Genomic DNA, 20,087 nt, shown 5'->3' with positions numbered 1-20,087 from the left:
AATTGAATTTGTTTAACTGGTTAATTTATTAGCAAAGGAGGCAAGTACTGTTTGACGTAGAGCCAGGTAGGCCTCAACAGCATTTTCTTTTCAACAAATGAAATCATAATTAAAAAAAGCATTTTGTGTTTACTTAAGTTATCTTTGTCCAGTATTTAAGGTAGCATCTTCATCCAGTATTTAAGGTAGCACTGTGAGCTACTGAATTCAGGAGACAGCTAATATAGTACACACTGTTAGAACTTACACTGTGTTCCACTACATACTGGGCTTCATATAGTTAATGTAGTTCTATTTTTGTGATTGAATTTCTAAATTGTTTTGATTTCTAAAGCAGTATGTTGAGGTGTGTTCAGGAAAACTTTAGATTTTAAACCAAAGTATTGGATGAACGCTTGACCTCAATATAAGTGGAGGAAGTTACAGCTCTGTATGCTGCCTTTCATGTACTTTTAGTTTGCAGAACAGAGAACGTAGATTAATGTAAAGTGTTGATTTTGTGTATGTTTGATTAAACACATTCTTCAAAATCTCTTACAACTTAAAACTTTGCGTATATAGACACATTATCTGGTCTCTGACTTGTTTTGTGCCTTGTTTAGGGCTAACATGGTCTAGCTATGTGTCCTAGCTTCATGAACTTCATGAAGTTTAACTCCAGATAGTTAAAATGAGAATAGAGAAATGAGTGCTTTTGCATGAGAACAAGTGTTTGCCCATGACCACCAATCAGCATCATGCTAAAGATCACATAAGTTTTGGGATAAGGTTTTGGTGTAACATTGGGCTCCTTTAGTCTAACGCTGGAGTATTTGGGTTTTCAGAACTAGAATCAGTCATTTTTATTTTTATTTTTTTAAAATACTACAGAAAAAATATGTAAGAAAAATACATAATATACAGAACTGCAGTGTAATCAATCAAAAATGTGCAATATAATTATGATCCATATAAGTTAATTAGTAAGGGTCTAGGGTCATGTTTATAAGGCTGATTATAGTCGGGAAGAAACTGAGTTTGTGGCAAGTGGTTTTGGTTAGATTAGTCCTCAGCTTCTTACCAGAGGGAAGTGTTTGAAAAGATTATGACCAAAGTATGAGGGGTTATGAAGCTAACACCAACTAGAATAACATATTCATTGTGACTCTGAAGCATAAAGATCTTGGTAACAAGTTTGTCTCAATTTGCTTGTCACTCACCACTCACCGGTCCTGGTCACTCACCGGTGCATGGGGTAACATTTTGGCTCTTGTGAGTAAAACTATGTACCTATAGTATCTTGAGATGCCAGCCATTGAAAAGACGTATGTCATGTTTGTATTTGTCAGCAGTAAAGATAATCATGGAGTAGAAGACACTTGGAAGAGTGGTTTTCATGAGCTTCTGCCCTTTGTTTACAGTACTTTTTTATTGTGTTCAGGAGGTTTAACCAGGACATTACACTTTTACATCATTTTGTAAATACATGCTTAATACACTGGCATGGTTTGGGGACTTAATTGAAGTAATGGCACTTATTTGACCTGTCAGGACACTGTAACAGGGCGGTTAGTAAGAATGCACTTCTGTCTACGCTTATCATGCGTGTTAGTTTGCCTCCTTTTCTGCAAGTCTAACAGTGCTCTGTATTGTCTTTTCTACAGGCAAAAGTCTGAAGACGCTTATGTCCAAAGGAATCTTACAGGTGCATCCTCCAATCTGTGACTGCCCCGGTTGTCGGATTTCATCTCCAGTAGTAAGTTCATACGACCCTTAACTTTTTTGCTGATTTCATTGTCGATTGTTGTAGAACGGTTTTATTTTGGAGAATTTTTAATTGAGAAAATGATGACGTGTGCCAAAGTGCATAGTGACTGTAAGGGAAATTAACAGTTACTGTAATAGTGCGGTAATGTTTGTAGAGAGTTTGAGAGTTCCTGTTTAAGATTATTTCTTCATTTAGCGATGTGGAAATGAAAATCAAAGGTTTACAGAAATGTGTATGGCGTGTGTTTTCGGTTGGGACTTAATGATTAGAAATTTTAGTTCCTTTTTAAGTTTATTTGCTGGGTCAAAATATACTTTCGGAAAGTTAAGTTACTCATTTGATGGTGTAGAAAGTTCTATAATGTTATACGGCATGACATCCTTTCTAATTGTTTGATTGATTGACTATAGTACAAATACTTTTGGCTTCTCCTGGTATTGAGGAGAAGGAACATATTGGTCATTAGTCTTGTCTGAGATAGCATTAGCTACCTGTACTTAAATTAGAGCTATATTTAATTTTACTTTTGTATTGTTTTTGCTTAAGCTGATTTATCAATGGCTAATTTCTTGTCCTCAATATACACTATATTGCCAAAAGTATCTGGACACCTGACCATGAGTGTGTTGGATATGCTTGTTGTCGTTAAATGGTATTAAAATAGAGTGACCTCTATGTGATCTTTTTGGCTATAACAACAGCCACTTTTCTGTAAGGGCTACACAAGACATTGAAGAATGTCTGTGGGAATTTGTGCCCATTCATTTGTATGGTTGGGCACTGATGTTGGTCAAGAAAGCCTCAGTCTATGATTCAGTTCATTCTAAAGCTGTTCAGTAGGACTAAGGTCATGAAAAGACATGAAGCTTTGTGCACAACGGCATGCTGGAACAAGAAAGGGCCTTCCCTGAACTGTTGCTGCCAAGTTGGAAGCAATGTATAATTTATAATCACTTATGTAATTGATTTATTACACCTGTTAGCAATTGTTGTGGCTGCGTTTGTTGATGTGTGTATGTAAGTGGATGTGTGTTGGTGTGTGTATGAGGGTAGATAGTGTTGATGTGTGTATATGTGTGTGTGTGTGTTGTTGTGTATATGGGCAGACGCATGTGGGTGTGGATGTGGGTGTGGGGGTGACTGGCTGCTTGGAAGGCGGCGGAATCTGTCCACACAGGTGCCGCATTTTTATCTGAAGCGAGCACATCTGTCATCACCCCTAACGGTTAATCTACAGGGAAGGGTGTAAGAGGTTTACTGAGCGACTGAGCGTGGCTACGGGTGATTACTGGCTGCGCTGCACGCAAGGCAAATGCGCTATAGATAAGATGGAGGTGTTTGAGCGATGCAGGTAAACGTGTGATGCGCATTTCACCCAGAGCTGCTGATAAACGTCGAGCCGTGCGGTGCCTTGATATTATCTATAGCTATATACGGGAGGGGGGGGGGGGCATGGATTATGATTTTATGGACTTGAGGCCAAAGATTCTGTCTGATAATTGCTTTGGTCTGATTAGTTTGATTATTCTGTATCTCAGAGGAAACGTTTGACCCAGTGTTGTTTTGCTAACTTTCACAAATAATGCTTAAATCAATTGGCTTAATCGTTTAAATAATCATTTAAATGTCTGTCAGATACAGATAAAGACGAATTTGTAGAAAATTGCTCTTGGTAAACTTTATATTTCAATACTGTCGTTATATTAATTTCAGCTTAGTAGATTCTAACTTTTCAAATTTATTATCCTAAAGCCAGGTCTGACCTTGTCGGCCCATTATGTTACTCTGATCAATAACTGAAAGCAAGGCCGTAATCACAGTATACATTGAACAGCACATGTTCATCCCAATATTCAGATAAGTTGTTGATATGGCAGTAATGTTTTACCATGGCAGGACCAAACCCGTCCCCTGCCCCCTAGATTTGGTCCCCCACAAACAATACAGAACACTGTTTACTTGAATTAGAAGTCATTAAGGTCATGTGTTGGACCATTTATTAAACATTAACCTTAAACAAATTGTTCTGGAATGCATGAATTAATAATTGAATTAATGAGAGTCTATATGGCACTAGGTTTTCAGTTCGGTTGTGGCAAATCACTGACATGCAGTTTGCTACCTCTTAAGAAAATCACCTGACTCAGTGTGGACCAGTAAAAAAGTGATTTGTCTGTGGCTAAATACTTTGGTCGGAGCTCCGGAGGGAACCCACGCAGACACGAGGAGAACATGCAAACTTCACACAGAAAGGACCCGGACCGCCCAGCCTGGGGATCAAACCCAGGACCTTCTTACTGTGAGGCGACAGTGCTACCCACCGCCCTAAATGAAGAATTCCTAAACGTAATTGTGACATCATAACAATTGTTAAAAAGTTAGTTTTCCTTAAGGGTATTTTCCTTTAATTATAGTTTCAGTGTATGTTAAAGCTAATCAACCACAAAAACATTTCTTTATACCTTTTTAACTGTCTTTATTGAGGGTGTCAATCATTCTGGACCTGACTGTGTTATACTTGCCAGCAATAATAATAATAATAATAATAATAACACAGTGTGCGATTCAGCTAATCAACCACGAAAACATTTCTTCATAACCTTTATTAAGGGTGTCAATAACTTTGGACCTGACTGTGATATACCTGCCAGCAATAATAATGTAATAATAACAGTGATAATAATAATGATAATAATGATAATAACACAGTGTGTAGTTTATGGGAGACGCTCTGTAGCTAGCAGTACTACTTGCTGTGGAGTTGTGGAAGGCCCCCGCAAAACGTTTGTTCAGCTCTCACCACTCCTTCTTCCCGTAAGCGTGACATCGGTTTGTGAGAGGGAGAGGTGTGGACGCGGAGGGCAGGGCGTCTGGCTTGCCTCGACTGTCTCTGTACACACGCACGCACACACACACACACACACACACACGCCTTAAGGGCAAGGCACACACTGTCGCTCTCGGTGAGATAACAAGCCCGGCTCTATGTGCATGCACACACACATAGACACTCTCTCTCTCCTGCTGTCTCACTATTACTCTCGCCCCTACACACACATACACAACAAACATTCACACAGACATATATTAAACACGTATATTTTGGAGTCTTTACTTTGCGCCTTTGAAGTCATAAACCCATCAGGCAGCGGGATTGCTAATATTTGAGTTCTGAATTTTAAGATGAGGTGGTAAAAGCTGTATTTTCTAATATACAAATCATCAGACTAGCTAGAACGCTTCTCAAAACACATTCTACAAGTATCCGAAACTCTACTAGAGACTAGAAATGGAACATTATTTCTCCAAATGCTTTCCCCATAGCTGGTGTTTCCATGGGATCTAGTAATTCTGAAAGCTTTGGTGATGATTGACATTATTTTTATACGCAATAAACCTTTGTGGGATCCGCCATGGTTTGGGGGGAGACAGAGTCATCCTGAATAAAAGACAGCTCTTGTCATGACTCAAATTTTCCATCCCTACAGGTAGGGACAAACGGACATAAGCCATGTAAAAAAAATGTCCCATACAGCATCTGCGCTGTAATGTTTGTTCAGACAGACTCTAGCTTAAGTGTCCAAATGGACCAAATTGTAGCATCTAGAGCCATCAATCTCTTTGAGAGACACAGGTAACCCTGTTGCGATGACATATGAATGTGCCATCCTGGAGGAGCTGGACCACGTGAAACTAGAAATGAATCAGTTAGGAAGGATAAGAAGTGAAGAACTGTCTGTGGCCACCACCTACAAAACCACTCCCTTTTTGATGGTTTTCTAGCAGTTGCCTCTCAAGTGCACCTGTTGTCACTTTCAGTTTCACCAAAGCAGGTGGAACTGATTTATAATCGCTTACACTTCCTAACAGGGCGGATTGAAAAATGTTTTCCCTTCTTAAAAAAACTTTATAGTAAAACATACCATTGGCGCCTCATAATGAAATTATTCATTATTTACCCACTAAGGCTAACTGGGAACCCCAAACCAGTTTAATCCTACCTTTATAACTTTCCTATCAATTTTCTATACAGAATTCATAGAACTCAACATTGTTTGTGTTTTAATGTGATCCGGGAGCGCATGGGCCCCTTTAAGAGCCGGAGCCGGCAAGCCGTTCTGGCTGTTGTCTCCCTGGAGAAATGTGCTTCCTCCGCTCTGTTTTTTCAGCGGAACTAGCGGAGGCCGGCAGGAAATTGCACTCTCCTCCAGCTCGTAAATATCTCTTCGAATCAGCCCCCCCCCACCACCACTGCATCCTGGATTGAGAAAGCAAGGCAGGCTTGCTGGAGGCTGTGGATAAGGCTGACTGGAGTTGGGGGTCAGTTCAGTGGTTATTTTCATGGTATTTAATACTAACAAGTTAGGGTCTAAAAGTTTCAGCGCTTGCTGTACTTTTTTAATTGTCCAACAATAGCGTGAGGGAATCTATCAAATACATTAAAATACAAACTGACAAAGAGAACCAATATATATAAAACGTATCAGAGTGCGATACTTAGCGGAGCAGACAAAATTATTAAGCTAAAAGTGGAGGAAGTGGGGTTGTGGTGAGATCTCAAAAGCCCTTAATATGAAACAAAAGCAACTCTTATTAATCGAATAATCTCAGCTCTGTCTTTATATCCCATGTTGAAGTTGGCTGGACTCTAATATCTTATGTATGTAGTTAAAAGCTCAGCGATAGAGGGTGGAGATCCATCAGATCCTGGGATCTGGGTTTAAAGTTTGCCTGTAGTCATGTTCTTTCTTTGTTTATGTGAGTTTCTCTGGGTTCTTCTCTGGTCAGTGGTTAAAGTACTGGACTAGTGATCAGAGGGTCACTGGTTTGACTTCCTGAGCAAGATCCTCAATGGCTTGTATCATATATGGCCACAACTGTAAGTCACTTTGAATGAAAGTGACTATAATTAATCTTAACTATAATTGTGACTGGTCTAAGATGGCCAAAGGTTTACTGACATCAGTGATTGGGATGATTTTTTAATAATAAATGAGCTTAAAGTTAATTATGTGTTAATTGTACCACTACAAGCAAGCTATTAAGGATCTCATAGTTGGCTTTATGTTATACAGTTTTTACTCCATCTGTTAACCTACAGTGACCTGAGATAGCATCACAGCCACTGTTGGGCCCCTCACCAAGGCCCTTAACCCTCTCACCTGCCCCTATGCTCTGAATGTAGTTCAGTAGTACGCAAATAAGGAAATTCATTGGTATGTACATGTTGATGTATATATGACAATTAATGGTGTTCCATCTGCCCCTAGATTTTCCTTATCCTTATTTTTTTTAATTCATGGTGTCATGACTGCAAATTCCTAATAATCTGCATGGATAAATGTAAATAAATCCATTAATGTTCAAGGTTAGGGTTTTGCTGGGGCTAGCAACATAATTCGTATAAAATCCTCTGAAGCCCAACCGCTTTTGCCTCTCTCATTAGAATTTTCCCAAATTTTTGCATGAGGTCAGGTTGGCTGCTTATGTTTTGACGTAGCATGACTATATGGAACAAAAGCAAAACAGGAACCAGTGTACACTGAATAGGCTTGGTATATATGTTATGGTGGATGCATAACAAAAAAACTACTAACCTGTTAATTTGTTAATAACTGGCTAAAGATTTCCAGATTGAGAGCACTTGATGGCAGTTTGAGTGCAAATATGTAACTAAACTAGTCTAATAGTGCAGCCTTGTTTTAGCCGTACAGACTGAGCTCTTTATCTAGGTGAGCTTTATCTAGGCAGCGCGACTCATTTGACGGAGCAGAGCTGCAGGGCTGAGTACGGGCAGGAACGGTGGCTGACGCCACTCAGTCTCACAGCGGCTCCCTCACTGCAGGGGGTTAGAGAAACCGCCGGTGTGAGCGAGCGTGTCTGCGTCGTACGCTCGTCTGTGTGCCAGTGTTTGTATCCCCCACATGGAGCTGAGGCTATGCTGCTATGGCAACGGCAGGATCCCTCCTCAGGCCACCAGCGAGCGAGTCTGCCCTGCGGTCTGTAACGTTAGTGAATTAACGCACCTACAAAACGCGCCAGAAAACCTCCAGAGGCGTCAGCGGCGCCTCTAACTGCTCGTCTCGTTTGGCACGGTGCCCACATTTACCGTACCGTAGAGTGTAATAACAGCCACGGCGCATCTAACGCTAACAAGCGCCCGTGTGCTGTGATATTAGTAAAAACAATCTAGAGGCTTATGCTCAGCTGGGGCCAAAATGATGGAACGTCAGATGAATGTGGATTTGAGTTTTCTTTCAGCGATCATGACTATTATTTTTGCTTTCAAAATTTGAATTCAGCTATTTGGACACATTTGATGGCAGAATTAAGTAGCCTCCTTTGTCTATGCCGAAATGACAATAGTTCCATTAAATTTGTGTCTCCTTCTGTCATGTCAAATTTGTTTTTGTTTATGTGTGTTTGCAATTTGCCAGAAATCATTAAAATTAATCAGAATTAACTGGCTGATGTAACCTCACAGCATTCGAGGCTAATTGTCACTATCACTGAGCTTACCTGCTAGAAAAGCCTAGTTTATGCTTAGTCAGAAGTGCCTTTGTAGTGCCTTTTAGTAGCCTATACTAATCTTCAGGAAAGCCCAGGTTTTTTAATTATTATTTATTTAATTCTTATGATATGCCTTCATTAGGCTTCATTGTTCAACGCTAAACGTGATGCTCATTGGGGCTACCTTTTACTTATAACGCTGGCCAGTGAGACAGACACCAAAATGTCCGTGTTCCTGTAACTTCCTCCAACTGAAGCGTCTTGGAGACATCAGAATCAGTTTCCCATCAACTTTTTAGCTTGCAGCGTAGCACATCCGGCGTCCGCTAATTATTCTTTCTAATGTTTGTTTTGTGCAGCGGCACGTCCTGCTTGCTTGGTTTTAATTGAAATGCAGCGTGTACGTCTCTCTCTGCTCCTGTTTGTTGGCTTTCTGGGAGCTGTTCCGAAGTCGTTACTCGTCCATAATTCTCTCCCACGGCTGTCTTAGTGGGTCTATCCAAACACAGGAGGAAAGCGGCTGGCACGCATGGCTGCGCCGCCGCTGACCTCCCAGCATGGGAGAGTGCTCCACTGGACCGAAACAGGCCAGGGTGGGGAAAGGAGGGGGGTGTCTGCAATTCCACAGTGTTCTGTTGTTTTTCCAAAGGCTGCATGAAGACCTAGCTCTGACGCTATACTTGTTTGCTTATAAAATAGTACATATCTTATATACTTAAAACCAGGTTAGCTAATAGCTCATCTCAGATTTGTATATACTAGTTGGATTTTGGTGTCACAGCCTCATTTTTTTGCTATAAACTTTGTGATTTAATAGTTGCCGAACCTTTAAACATCAGTTAATGCTGGACTTTATAGGCTGGTCAGCTAATCTTAAATGCATATTGGAGTTTTCAGTATTGAACTCCCGATTTACGTTGTGTTATTCTCTGCGATTTATTTTATAGTAGGCAAACCTGCCAAACGTTAGCTTAACCATCCTTTTATATAGGTAATATGAGCATAACGACAACAGACTGGGTAGTAGCATCTTCTAATACTTTCAATATCAAATATAATTGGCTAGAAACAATGGAACTTAAAGTGTGATGTCACTCTTAAGCTGTCGTGCTCGCCGTCTGCCAAATACTTGCAGCGTTGGTTCACAGGACTTTGAATGAAAGATTTGATATAAAAATAGTCAGCCATTGTGGTGGAGCTGGTAGTTTAGCTATAATTTTGAATCATAGCAATGGTCAAAGTGTATTTTGAGGTTAAATGTAGCTCTCGAATGCCAAGTTTGAGGTTAGCCGGCGACCTAACATACTTACCAGCCAGTTCTTCGTTGGATGTTAGCAAGCTAAGCTTATTTATCACTCCTAAATAGCAGAAAGCACAATATACATTTAGTGTCAAATCCCGTTTCCTGGAGTAATTTAGTCACAGAACTGCAGTTTAGCTCTTCTTATTTGGATCTACTATGTAGCAACACAAACAACCACCCATTTAGAGGCTGAACTAGCAAAGCTATTAAGCTATTAACCATAACTACACAAACTTGCAAGTTAAATTTCAACAAATACGAGCTGTGTTTAGGTTCAGTTGCAAATTTTTTACACGTTTTATTTGCAAATTGCTGCAAATCCCACAGCAACAGATGCAGAGTACTTTTGCATACACAAACATGCCGTGACGGTGTTTTACTCTGAAACATTAACCCACCTTTGTTTGTTTTTTTGTCCTAAATACGTAATCTGACCCTAAAGGCCACCTACAACATAAACGTTTAGCCATTTAAGATATTTTTGAGTTAAGGGGATCCTAAAATACGCTGATAATAATAGCATATCATTATTCTGTCCAGCTAGTGCTGTTACTTTACATGTGGAGCGTAATAAGTTCCTGCCATTGTCGTCTGTTTTTTTTCCGGGAAACAAAAGTGGGTTTGTTTTCGGACAGGGGTGTTAGCTGAGGGCCCACAGATTAAACACACGAGGTCTGCGGTTTTTTTTTTTCTCTCTCCGGCGTTTCAGCGGTTAAAACTAGGTGCAGCGAGTGCCGCCAGCCCAGAACGGTCCTCTTTCCTTTCGTCTCTCTTCCTTCCCTCCTCCCTCCTCCCCCCTCTTCCCCCCGCCGCTTCCCCGTCCCAAAGCTCGCGCCAAGTCTGCCCGCCATCCCGCCAGCCCGCCTCCACACTCTCACACAGCGCCGCTGTGGCTCACACACACACACACACACAAAAGTGGAGGTTACGGCAGACAGACGCGTGACTCATTAGGCATTCTTCCCCCAGGGAGAGCGGCAGGGGGAGGAAGAGGGGGTGTACGCGAGCACGCCGCAGCTGCAGGAATGTCACGGGCTGCTACCACGATACGTGTGATTGTGTGTGTGTGCTCATGTGTAGAAGGAAAAAGGTGTGTGTGCAGGAAAAAGAACACACAGAGTCCCTCAGTGGCGTAGCGGCACACCTTTCTAGAAATTGTGCACCAAAAAATATCGTCTCGTGCCTTTTTTTCAAAATAATATCCTAATAATATCATTTTTTAGTCTGAGCAAAATAAATTCCGAACAGCTGAGGAAAAACTTTGAGCCTCGCCGCTGGAAAGCACTTCGTCTCTGCCAGCGCCGAGGAAAACAGTATATAGACACACACCTCTTCTAATTACCGACTTCAGGTGTTTCAGCCACAGCCTTTACTAACAGATATAAAAATAATTATATAAAATAAACAAATAAATATGCTTCCAAATTTGTGACCATTTGAGATAAAAATGGAATAGAATAGAAGGCCTTTATTTGTTAAATATACATATACATGTGTACAGTACAACGAAATACATATTTTTCGCATTTCCCAGCTCACTTGAACGCTTGGGTCAAAGCTGGGGTCAGCCATTGTACGGCATCCCTGGAGCCGAGAGGGTTAAGGGCCTTGCTTAGAGCTGGGAATTCGAACTCTCAACCTTTCGATTGATAGCCCAAAGCTCTACTTACTAGGCTACCACTGCTACCACTTCTTAAGCCATTTTGCCATTGTGGTGCAGCTGGCAATTTAGCTATAATTTTGAATCATAGCAATGGTCCATGTTTATTTTGAGGTTAAATGTAGGCCTTAAATGCCAAATCTTAAGGTTAGTTGGCGATCTGCCATCTGTACCAACCAGTTCTTCATTGGATGTTAGCAAGGTAAGCTTATTTGTCACTCTTTTGGGTTATTTGTCACAGTTTGGCTTTCTTTTGGCTTGGCGAGTTTGGTGTGGAGAAACAGTGACCTCCACAAAGCCCTGACCTAAACCCCATGACCACGTTTAAGATGAATTGATACTGCCTTCCTGTCCAACTGAAGTGCCTGACCTTAAAAATCCTCTTTTGACCTGAACAATCTCATGGTTAGCTGTCCACAGACGTTCGGCCATATAGTAAATATTAAAAGTAAGATTTATTTATAATAGGTTTAGGTTTTATACTTCTTATCCAACACTTGCAGCACTACTACTAGGTGCTAAACTGCTTCTGAAAGCATTGCCAGCGCAAGCAATGTTCGTCAGGAGCTTGATGGATTCCATTGGGTTTCACTGCTGAGGAGCTACACACTAGCCTAAGTTCATCATTCTCAGTGCTATGCATTAACCATTAGACTCTAGAGCGGACACCTAGGGCAAAGTGTGATGTCACTCGTGTCACTCGACATAGTGCTAGCTGCTTGCCAGGACCACACTTGGATTAGAAGATTTGAGATAAAAATACTCAACCATTGTGGTGAGGCTGGTAGTTTAGCTATGATTTTGAATCATAGAAATGGCCAAAGTGTATTTTGAGGTTAAATGTAGCTCTAAAATGCCAAGTTTTCAGGTTAGCTGGCGATCTGGCGTCCTTACCAACCAGTTCTTTGTTGGATGTTAGCAAGCTAAGCTTATTTATCACTCGTAAATAGCAGAAAGTATGAAAATAAAATACATTTACAGTGTCAAATGGATTATTGTATCACGATTCACTATCTGAAGATACTGACAGATGAATCTGAGTTTGTTGGCTGACCATAGTGCACCTGTAATATTGAAGGAGAAAAAATAATGGGCTTTTTGATGTTTTTTGCCCATCCTTAGTTCCAGTGTTGGAAAATCTTAATGCTATAGCATTCTATAGAATTGTTTGCTTATAGTTTTATGGTAGCCATTAAAGAAAATGGTTGGCCAGGTTTGCTGTAGAAGGTCTTGACTGAATCATATAGAGTGCTTGCTTCGACCCATTCAACACTTTTAGGATAAATTGGAAAGCAAACCAGACTGAAACATCAACGTCAGGCTTGATGGAAGCACGTCCTTGTAGTCATGCTTAAAAATATAGTGAAAGGCTTTTAAAAAAGAGTTGAGGCTTTTGTTAGAGCTGATGTTCGGCTGTCGATCACGCACAAACGTTTGGCCTTATAGTCTACTACAGCCTTCATTTTTATTCTTTTGTGTATAGCTAGAGCACAATGCTGCCTTCCAACTTTCATCTACATCGCTGGAGTCTATAAATATATTTTCTCGAGCTTATACGAACACGGACGTGTCTTCCAGGGTGTGTACGAGTGGGTGCATATGTTCCAGTGCAAACAGAGCTTCTCGCACTTCGGGGTAAATGCCGGTGGGTTCGCGCAATCGTAGAAGTGCTGCTTATAGGAAATTTTACCTTGGTAAATTTTTCCACCCTTCAGAGTCACCTGACCGCAGATGTGCGTGCATCTGTGTGGGTGTATGTGTATGCTTCAGCCCGGTATTTCAGGTTTTAATGTTTTGGAACACCCTACCGTGTGCGGAAGTGTTGCCGGAAACACTGTGCCGGAAGGCTGCGTCAGTTGTGCTGAACAGGAGCCGGGGGGCGAGCAGGGGCTTTCCAGGGGGATGTGGGGGCAGGAAGAGGCCCCTTAAAACCTTGTCTGCCCACACAGTGTTGCTGCTTTGTGCTTTTAAATCAAGTGTTGTTAATTCCTACCTCATCATATTAAAACTACCCATGTTGAAGCATGAGGGCTAACACGTGCTTTCTCTACCAACCACCTAATTTTAAGATGCAACTAATAAAGCATCACTGACAGACAGACATACTGATCAACAGACTAACAGTATGGACAGATTTGATTTTGTATTATTGCGCAATGCAGCGTTAGTCAATTACAAACTTTTCTTTTGTTAGCTTGTGTATTATAGGTGAGGTTAATGCTCTCCTCCAAGTGTCTATAGCCTATATCAGCCTATATTGGTAGCTGTCATTCATTCATAGTCTGTTTTTACCAACGACTTATTTTATTCAGGGTCACGCTGGGTACAATTTACCAGGTGAAAGGTAGGAAACACCCCAAACAGGTCGCCAGCCCATCCTAGAGTGAACAGACACACATTCACACCTAGAGCAGTATTGACATTGTAGTAGCTCCAGTTCACCTAGCTAAATGTCTTTGGACTGTGGGAGGAAACCGGAGTTACTGGAGGAAACCCCTGCGGCCACAGGGAGAACATGCAAACTCCACACAGAATTAACTCGGACCGCTCCACCTGGAAATCAAGTACTATTGATTAAGCCACCGTGCCACCCTAAAAGCTCTCATGCAGTAGAGAAAAGCAAAAGGATATGTTTTTTGAAGGTACGTTTTCAGAAAAGCCACCAGCCCCTATACACCCGCTCTGAACATTACTCCCAGTTCCATCTTAGTCTGTGAAAACTGAAGCAAATGTGCTTTCGGTGCACAAACGTGTGAAAAACACAGTATAGAACTATGCGACGTGCTCATCCGCAGGGATTTTTTCATCGTCCTGGCTTTTTTCTCTCTCTCTTTTAACGTATGCCACCTGAGAGAATCCGGAGGGCCTGCACCTGTTTGCCTCTTGGCTAGTCTCCCCACCCCCTGCCCCAGCATGCCACTCACACTGCCGTCCTTGTGGGACGCCTGGTGTGTGTGTGTGTAAGCTGGCCTCGCGTGTGGAGATAGGAATAGCTGCAGGGCTAGCCAGACTTTGACAGAGCCAAGACGCTCGCGTGTACGCATACCCACATACTCGGTCACATCCAGACTGTTCACATGGCACAGGGACGTTCAAAGGCCTGTCCGAATATATATTATAACTCTGGACAGGCCTTCTCTATTTCTTTTTCCTCCCGCCCCTCCTCTCGCTCATCGTCCGCACGAGGAGAGGCGCTCAGGCTCAGTAAGGGTCACAGTAAAGGTCAGCCAGCTTCACACTAAACCCCTCAGGACGGCTTTTTTATCTTTCTATCGCTTAGATGTGTGAGAGAGATGGTGGAAAAGACGGAGTGGGTATCAGGTCTTTTTCTCTAACATTTTTTCAATCCTCATAGAGGCTCAGCTACCCTCTCTGTGCATTTTAGCATAAGTTTATTTATTTATTTATCAGAATTTTTATAGTTTATTGAACTCACATCTATTAATCCATCATGAGTAATCTGAATTCTCTTGAATTGGCTGCTTAATCTGTTAAATAGTGCTACCACATACCGGTTTGGCTGCTTTTGGGCACCTTGGTAAACCTAGTAAGTGTGGGAATATAGAGGATGCCCGGGCCTGTTCCTCGTGTCTCAGCGAAAATGCCTTCTGTGTGCTCCTGCAGAACCGTGGGCGTCTGGCAGAGAAGCGCACCATCCCTCTACCGCCAACCCGCGTGCCCAAGAAGGAGCTGGTCTCAGTCTTCAGCAGTGACGAAAGCGAGGGAGGTGAAAGGTTCAGTGTTGACCATGCAGACATCAAACAAGAAGAAGATCTTCACTACAGTGCCATGAGAAAGAGGTACGTTTTAGTGCTTGTTCATTTTAACACCCGCATTGCACCTTCTATCTTTTCTCATGATCTTTATAGAGATATCTAAGTAGGCCTTACATTCCCCCCAACACACACACACACACACATTGGGACTTTAAATAGGTATGAACAGACCACACACAGAAATAAACATATGGACTTCTCACCTTGTATGTGTGAGCAGTGGAGACGATATGGGTATAGCAGTATGCAGCTGCCCAAATAGCACAAATTTCCACAGATCTATGTGTTGAGGTTTAGTACGCTTTAACACGGAGGCGCTTGGATCAGCTGTGCACCTGCTAGTATGGAAGAAGTGAACCCAATTAAAGGATACTTAACCAAGTTGACAACCTGACACAAAGAGAGGAAAGAAGTGATAAGAAAAGAATAAGAACCAGGTTGTCACCAAAATGCCAGCTACTTGATTCACCACCATGTGACAACCCAAGTACTAGGAAAAAAATGAAAGAGGGACCTCAGTAAAACTGGCAGCCTCTAAAAAAAAAAGGGAGATGCTGTGCAACTACCACTCCAGCGACTGGATTCTTTTGTGGGGTCCGCATATAGAAGTGCCTGGCATGACAGCTTCTTAGAGAAACAAAGAGCAGCAGCTGACAAATGTTTACAGCTGCCGTGAACGTAGTACTGCCTAATGAGGCGCAGAGACTGCCCTTGAGGTGCTGATTAAAAGAATCAACGCTGTTGGTCATTTGTGGCTCATACTGTAGTTCATGCCACCTGCCGCCCTATACGACAGATGGGAATGTTAAAAACCTGTTTCAGATTGATGACTGTATTGGGTCACAGTGTCGCCCCTTACCTCTTTTGAAAACTGAACATGGTTAGGATGAGCAGTATGGATAAAAGATAACTAATATAACCAGTTAGTTTTATCTTTAGCTTAAATTATTTAACAAGCTTTGGGTGACATGGGTGTTTTGGTTCACCGTTAGGCCAGCTTTACATCAGCATGGCATGCCAAGCAAGAAAAATGCCCCGCTGCAAAACTCTCGCTTGTTTGCCTGTGGACAGTGTAACCAGCAGCTTTGAATTATGGTAGACCAGTTTGGTGTTTGGCTTACATTTGTCAGCCAGGACAAATCTCCTATGGGCAAACCTTGGAGACCTTCCCAACCTTGGCATACGAACACTATTCAGTGTAGTTTTTAACTGATTCAGTACTGCTAGCCCAGTTTATACGGGTGCAGAGAAGGCACAATCCATGGTCATAATCACAGAGAATGAGAAGGCCATGTGACAAAGTTAAACAACCTAGAAACCTCCAATTTATGAATATAAATTGCTTTAAATTGATTAATTTAATCTCACCACCTTTGGTTTAAGAAGCAATTTGAAGATTTCCATGCTCAGTAAATTGAATGAAGAGTTTACTTCTATTCCTGTCAGACACAGGAGCTCGTGGGAGCCCATCACGGCATGGTCAGGGCTGCGATAGTGTAAGAGCTGTGACTAACAAGCTCTGGTTTCTGCTGGCAATTTTAGTGTGTCTAAATGTCTTTTATTAAACTATAGTAAATACTCATCATGACACGTGCTGAAAATCTTGGTCTGAGGTCATAATCTGTTATTAAAAGTTCATTGGAACAACCTTCAGAGTTCGAATCTCAGCTCTGCTACCAGTAGGCTGGGCGTCCCCTAGCAGGCTAAGTTGGCAGTGCCTGTGGCAGACAAAATTGGCCACTAGTCTGCTGGGTGGGAAATGACCGGACTAAAAAGGGGATGGGGTCTTTGATGCTGTATAAGGACCCTAGTTAGTAGCCTGAGACGCCTGTACAAAGGTAAAATGAGTCTTTAGGTTTAGCAATTATTTAACTCAGCTCAACCAGTCCAGCAAAGTGTCGGACAGGCTGATGCCCACCAACAGTCAGCTCCATACTTATAAACTCTTCTTCCTTGATTCAGTCCAGTCTGCCATTTTTCAATGATGGTTCATGCTTTATTGACTTTTTCTTGCTAATAGTTTAACACTTCGTCCAGCTATGTAGACCGTAAACGGTTCATACCAACTGTATGAAGCCGTGGTTGCATAATTGGGCCTTAGCACTGCACTGTAGGCATGTCATTAATTGGCTGACCTAAAGTTGTGAAAACTTACCAGAGCATAAACTCAAGCACAGACATTCACCATCCCACATACAAATATACTTTCTATAGAAGGGTCATCACGCAGCAAGCTTATTTCCAACCTACCATCACTGAGATAAAGCAGAAGCTGTTTACTCTGCTATTACTGATGCATTACAATAAAATAGTTTGAATGGAATGCAACCACCACATATTCAAACAAGATGAATCATAATGATAACCGCTACACTGCACAGACCCCAGACAGACCTGTTTTTTTTTTTTACACGAACCATGTGAACCATCTGAAAGTTTTTCCTGTCACCCAGAACCGTGCCTTCCCCCTCAGTGAGCTCCAGTATACACTCTATCAGCGACGATGAGGACGGCGCTTAAACAATAACGCATTACAGGATCCGTCTAACCTTGTTAAAATCATCCCACCCCCCCTTGGCGCTTCTTCCGCCAGCGCCTGCAGATGCTAATGAATTTAAAGAACACTTATGACGAATATGGAGGGCTTTTACCCTGTTAAAGGCGGCGGACTGCGAGGAGCCTCGTCTCTCCGTCTGTTCTGTCCGGGCCTCATTGCCTAGCGCCCACTTCACTCAGACTAGGATCTGACCCAAACAGATAATGGGATGTTCAATCTGTGCAATCTGATTTCTATTGAGCAGGGGCTGGGTAAGTGAGTTGTGAAGGGTCTTAACAAATTGGATTTAGTCAATGGGTGAAAAATGGAGAATTTGTTTTATGCGCGAGTGTATTTATGCCCCATCAACACACCATTGGGGTTATTGTGGTGGACGTGTTGGTTGACATTATACTTGAAATCTTATTCATACATCTGCGAGTTGCTTGCCAGAAGTTAAGTGTGAAGCTTTGGGATACCTGGACTTGTGCATTCATTACTTAAGTGATCTTAACTTAATCTAAGTCTTTTTATTTTATTAAACACAAAGTAATCATTTACAGTCCGAGCTGGAAAATGTTGGGAAAGCTTTGTACCTAAATCAATAAGGAGTAATAGGACTGAGGACTCTGACAGCTCTTTATGGCCAATTGAGTTCTTGTCAAAACTGTTACTTGGTCAATCAAACAACGTTAGTTTTTTTCTTTTAAACCGTTCTAATATACTTACATATTTTGGTGCCATGTTGCATCATTCATCTTAAGCTATAGGTGGCAAAAAGCTACTCTATCAGACCTTTCTTTGGTCTGATAGAGGCACGCTGTGATGCTCCCCCACAATGCTGTCTTCAAGTATAGTAATTGTATTATTTTTGTTGTTATATAATACTGTATAAAGGTGGTCTTGCAAATTTGAGACATGCAGTTGAGATGCTGTTTACAGTGATGACATGAACTTAAAGTTGCAAGAGAGATTTGGGTTCTTTACCTCATTTGACCTCCATCTATTGCATGGTGATGATGAATGCTTTGTATTAGGCAGAGCACATCTATGGGTGTGTTCGAAAACCTAGGGAGCTGCCTTGCTGTCTTACTGTCTACATAGGCAGCTGACTTAGTAGAGAGGATTCTAATAAGTTAGTGACTTAAAAGGCAGGTTATTCGAACGCACTACTTAGATAGCGATTCCATCGGGTTTAGCATTTCGCGTTTAGCATTTAGCATCTCGCCATTAAAACCAATAAACTGAGGTAGCATAGCACGCTAACGTCAATAACATCTCCCTTCATGTACCGATAACGGTTAAATTTCCTGACAAGCCCGAACTTGCAAATAAAAACACTCGGTACAAGTTTATACAAGTTAAAAATCAGTAATATTTTATTTACGTTTGAAAATAACTCCATTGGTTTCTCCGCCCCGTCAGCCATGAATGCTGGGATTGTCTTGATCACTAAGGCAGCGTTCGATGCTCACTCGTTCTTGAGCCAAAATAACATTGAAATAATAAGATGCCTCAGAAGTGTGGATTTTAAGGCATCTAGGATTTCGAACAGCCTCCTTCTCGGGAGCACGCACAGGATGACGTAAAATGCTGCCTATGTAAAGAGCACACTGGCTTTTCGAACACACCCTATAACTTACACCTCGCTGTAAATGGTTGTTAATACAACTTAGATATTTAAGTTTAAAATGGTCACTATCTCTACCTAATTCAAACCACTGCTTGTAGTCCAAAGCAGTCTGTAGGCCATTGAGGGTTTAAGGCCCAGAGTAAAAAAAGTACATTAATTGCTTAGGTGTTGGGCCAGGGAGAGCTAGTCATCCAGATGACTAGACGACAGGCAACTAGACAACATGGCACTTATTGTAAAATGTTACCAAGCATCTAAAACTTGATGCTTTGCTATCTTTACTATCTTATGAGATCATCTAAACCAGAAAAACCAAAACAGTTAAACATACTGGTGTAATGCGCATTGGTGTTTGCCTCAGTTGTAATGGCGACCTGGTTGCAGTTTTCTTTACTGAGCTTTTCCTCTGACCTGTCACAAATGCCAACTAGAGCTGATTGAGAAGTGCTGACTGCTTGCCTGGGTCATTACCGACTAACCACCATGGATTATATCAGGCATATCAAGCAGTATATCTGTGTAGGAGACATCTCAGACTCAGAAAAGCCCCTAAAACCCGATGGCACAATAACATTTCTTTAAAATACAACTTTTAGAATTGTTTGTACTGGACAGGTTGTGCAGGCTTTAAGATTTATGTTTGAAATGTTGGTTTGGTTTTCCAGTAGGGTTATAATTTGTGAGCGATGAAGGGTAAGTGGATTAGACAGATGACGGGGAGGAGAGATGCTGATTCCAGCATTATGGACTCTCCAGTTCGGGAACAGGGAGAGATCTCTGCTGTACCTGTCTATGCATACACACGGCATGATACCCATTTTTGGATACTTTTGAGAAACATTGAGGCCAGCTGTTAGCATTGCAAGAAATGTGATCATCCAGCATCTTTTTAATGGTAGAGACCCAGCTAGGGGACCATAAC

The 20,087-nt window shown here is 41.7% G+C and overlaps 1 protein-coding gene across 1 annotated transcript in view; it reads left to right on the top strand.

Moving 5' to 3' along the window:
* Nucleotides 1-20,087, top strand: part of samd11 (sterile alpha motif domain containing 11) — a 66,107-nt gene that overhangs the window by 3,114 nt on the left and 42,906 nt on the right. Inside the window, exons 2-3 of the mRNA XM_063015297.1 lie at nt 1,644-1,735; nt 14,845-15,020. Coding sequence (XP_062871367.1) covers nt 1,644-1,735; nt 14,845-15,020 — 268 coding nt within the window. The remainder of the gene's footprint in view (nt 1-1,643; nt 1,736-14,844; nt 15,021-20,087) is intronic.

The sequence above is a fragment of the Trichomycterus rosablanca genome, chromosome 19, assembly GCF_030014385.1.
Source record: "Trichomycterus rosablanca isolate fTriRos1 chromosome 19, fTriRos1.hap1, whole genome shotgun sequence".
NCBI lineage: Eukaryota > Metazoa > Chordata > Actinopteri > Siluriformes > Trichomycteridae > Trichomycterus > Trichomycterus rosablanca.
The sequence above is the reverse complement of the archived record's forward strand: the minus strand, read 5'-3'. Positions and strand labels throughout refer to the sequence as shown.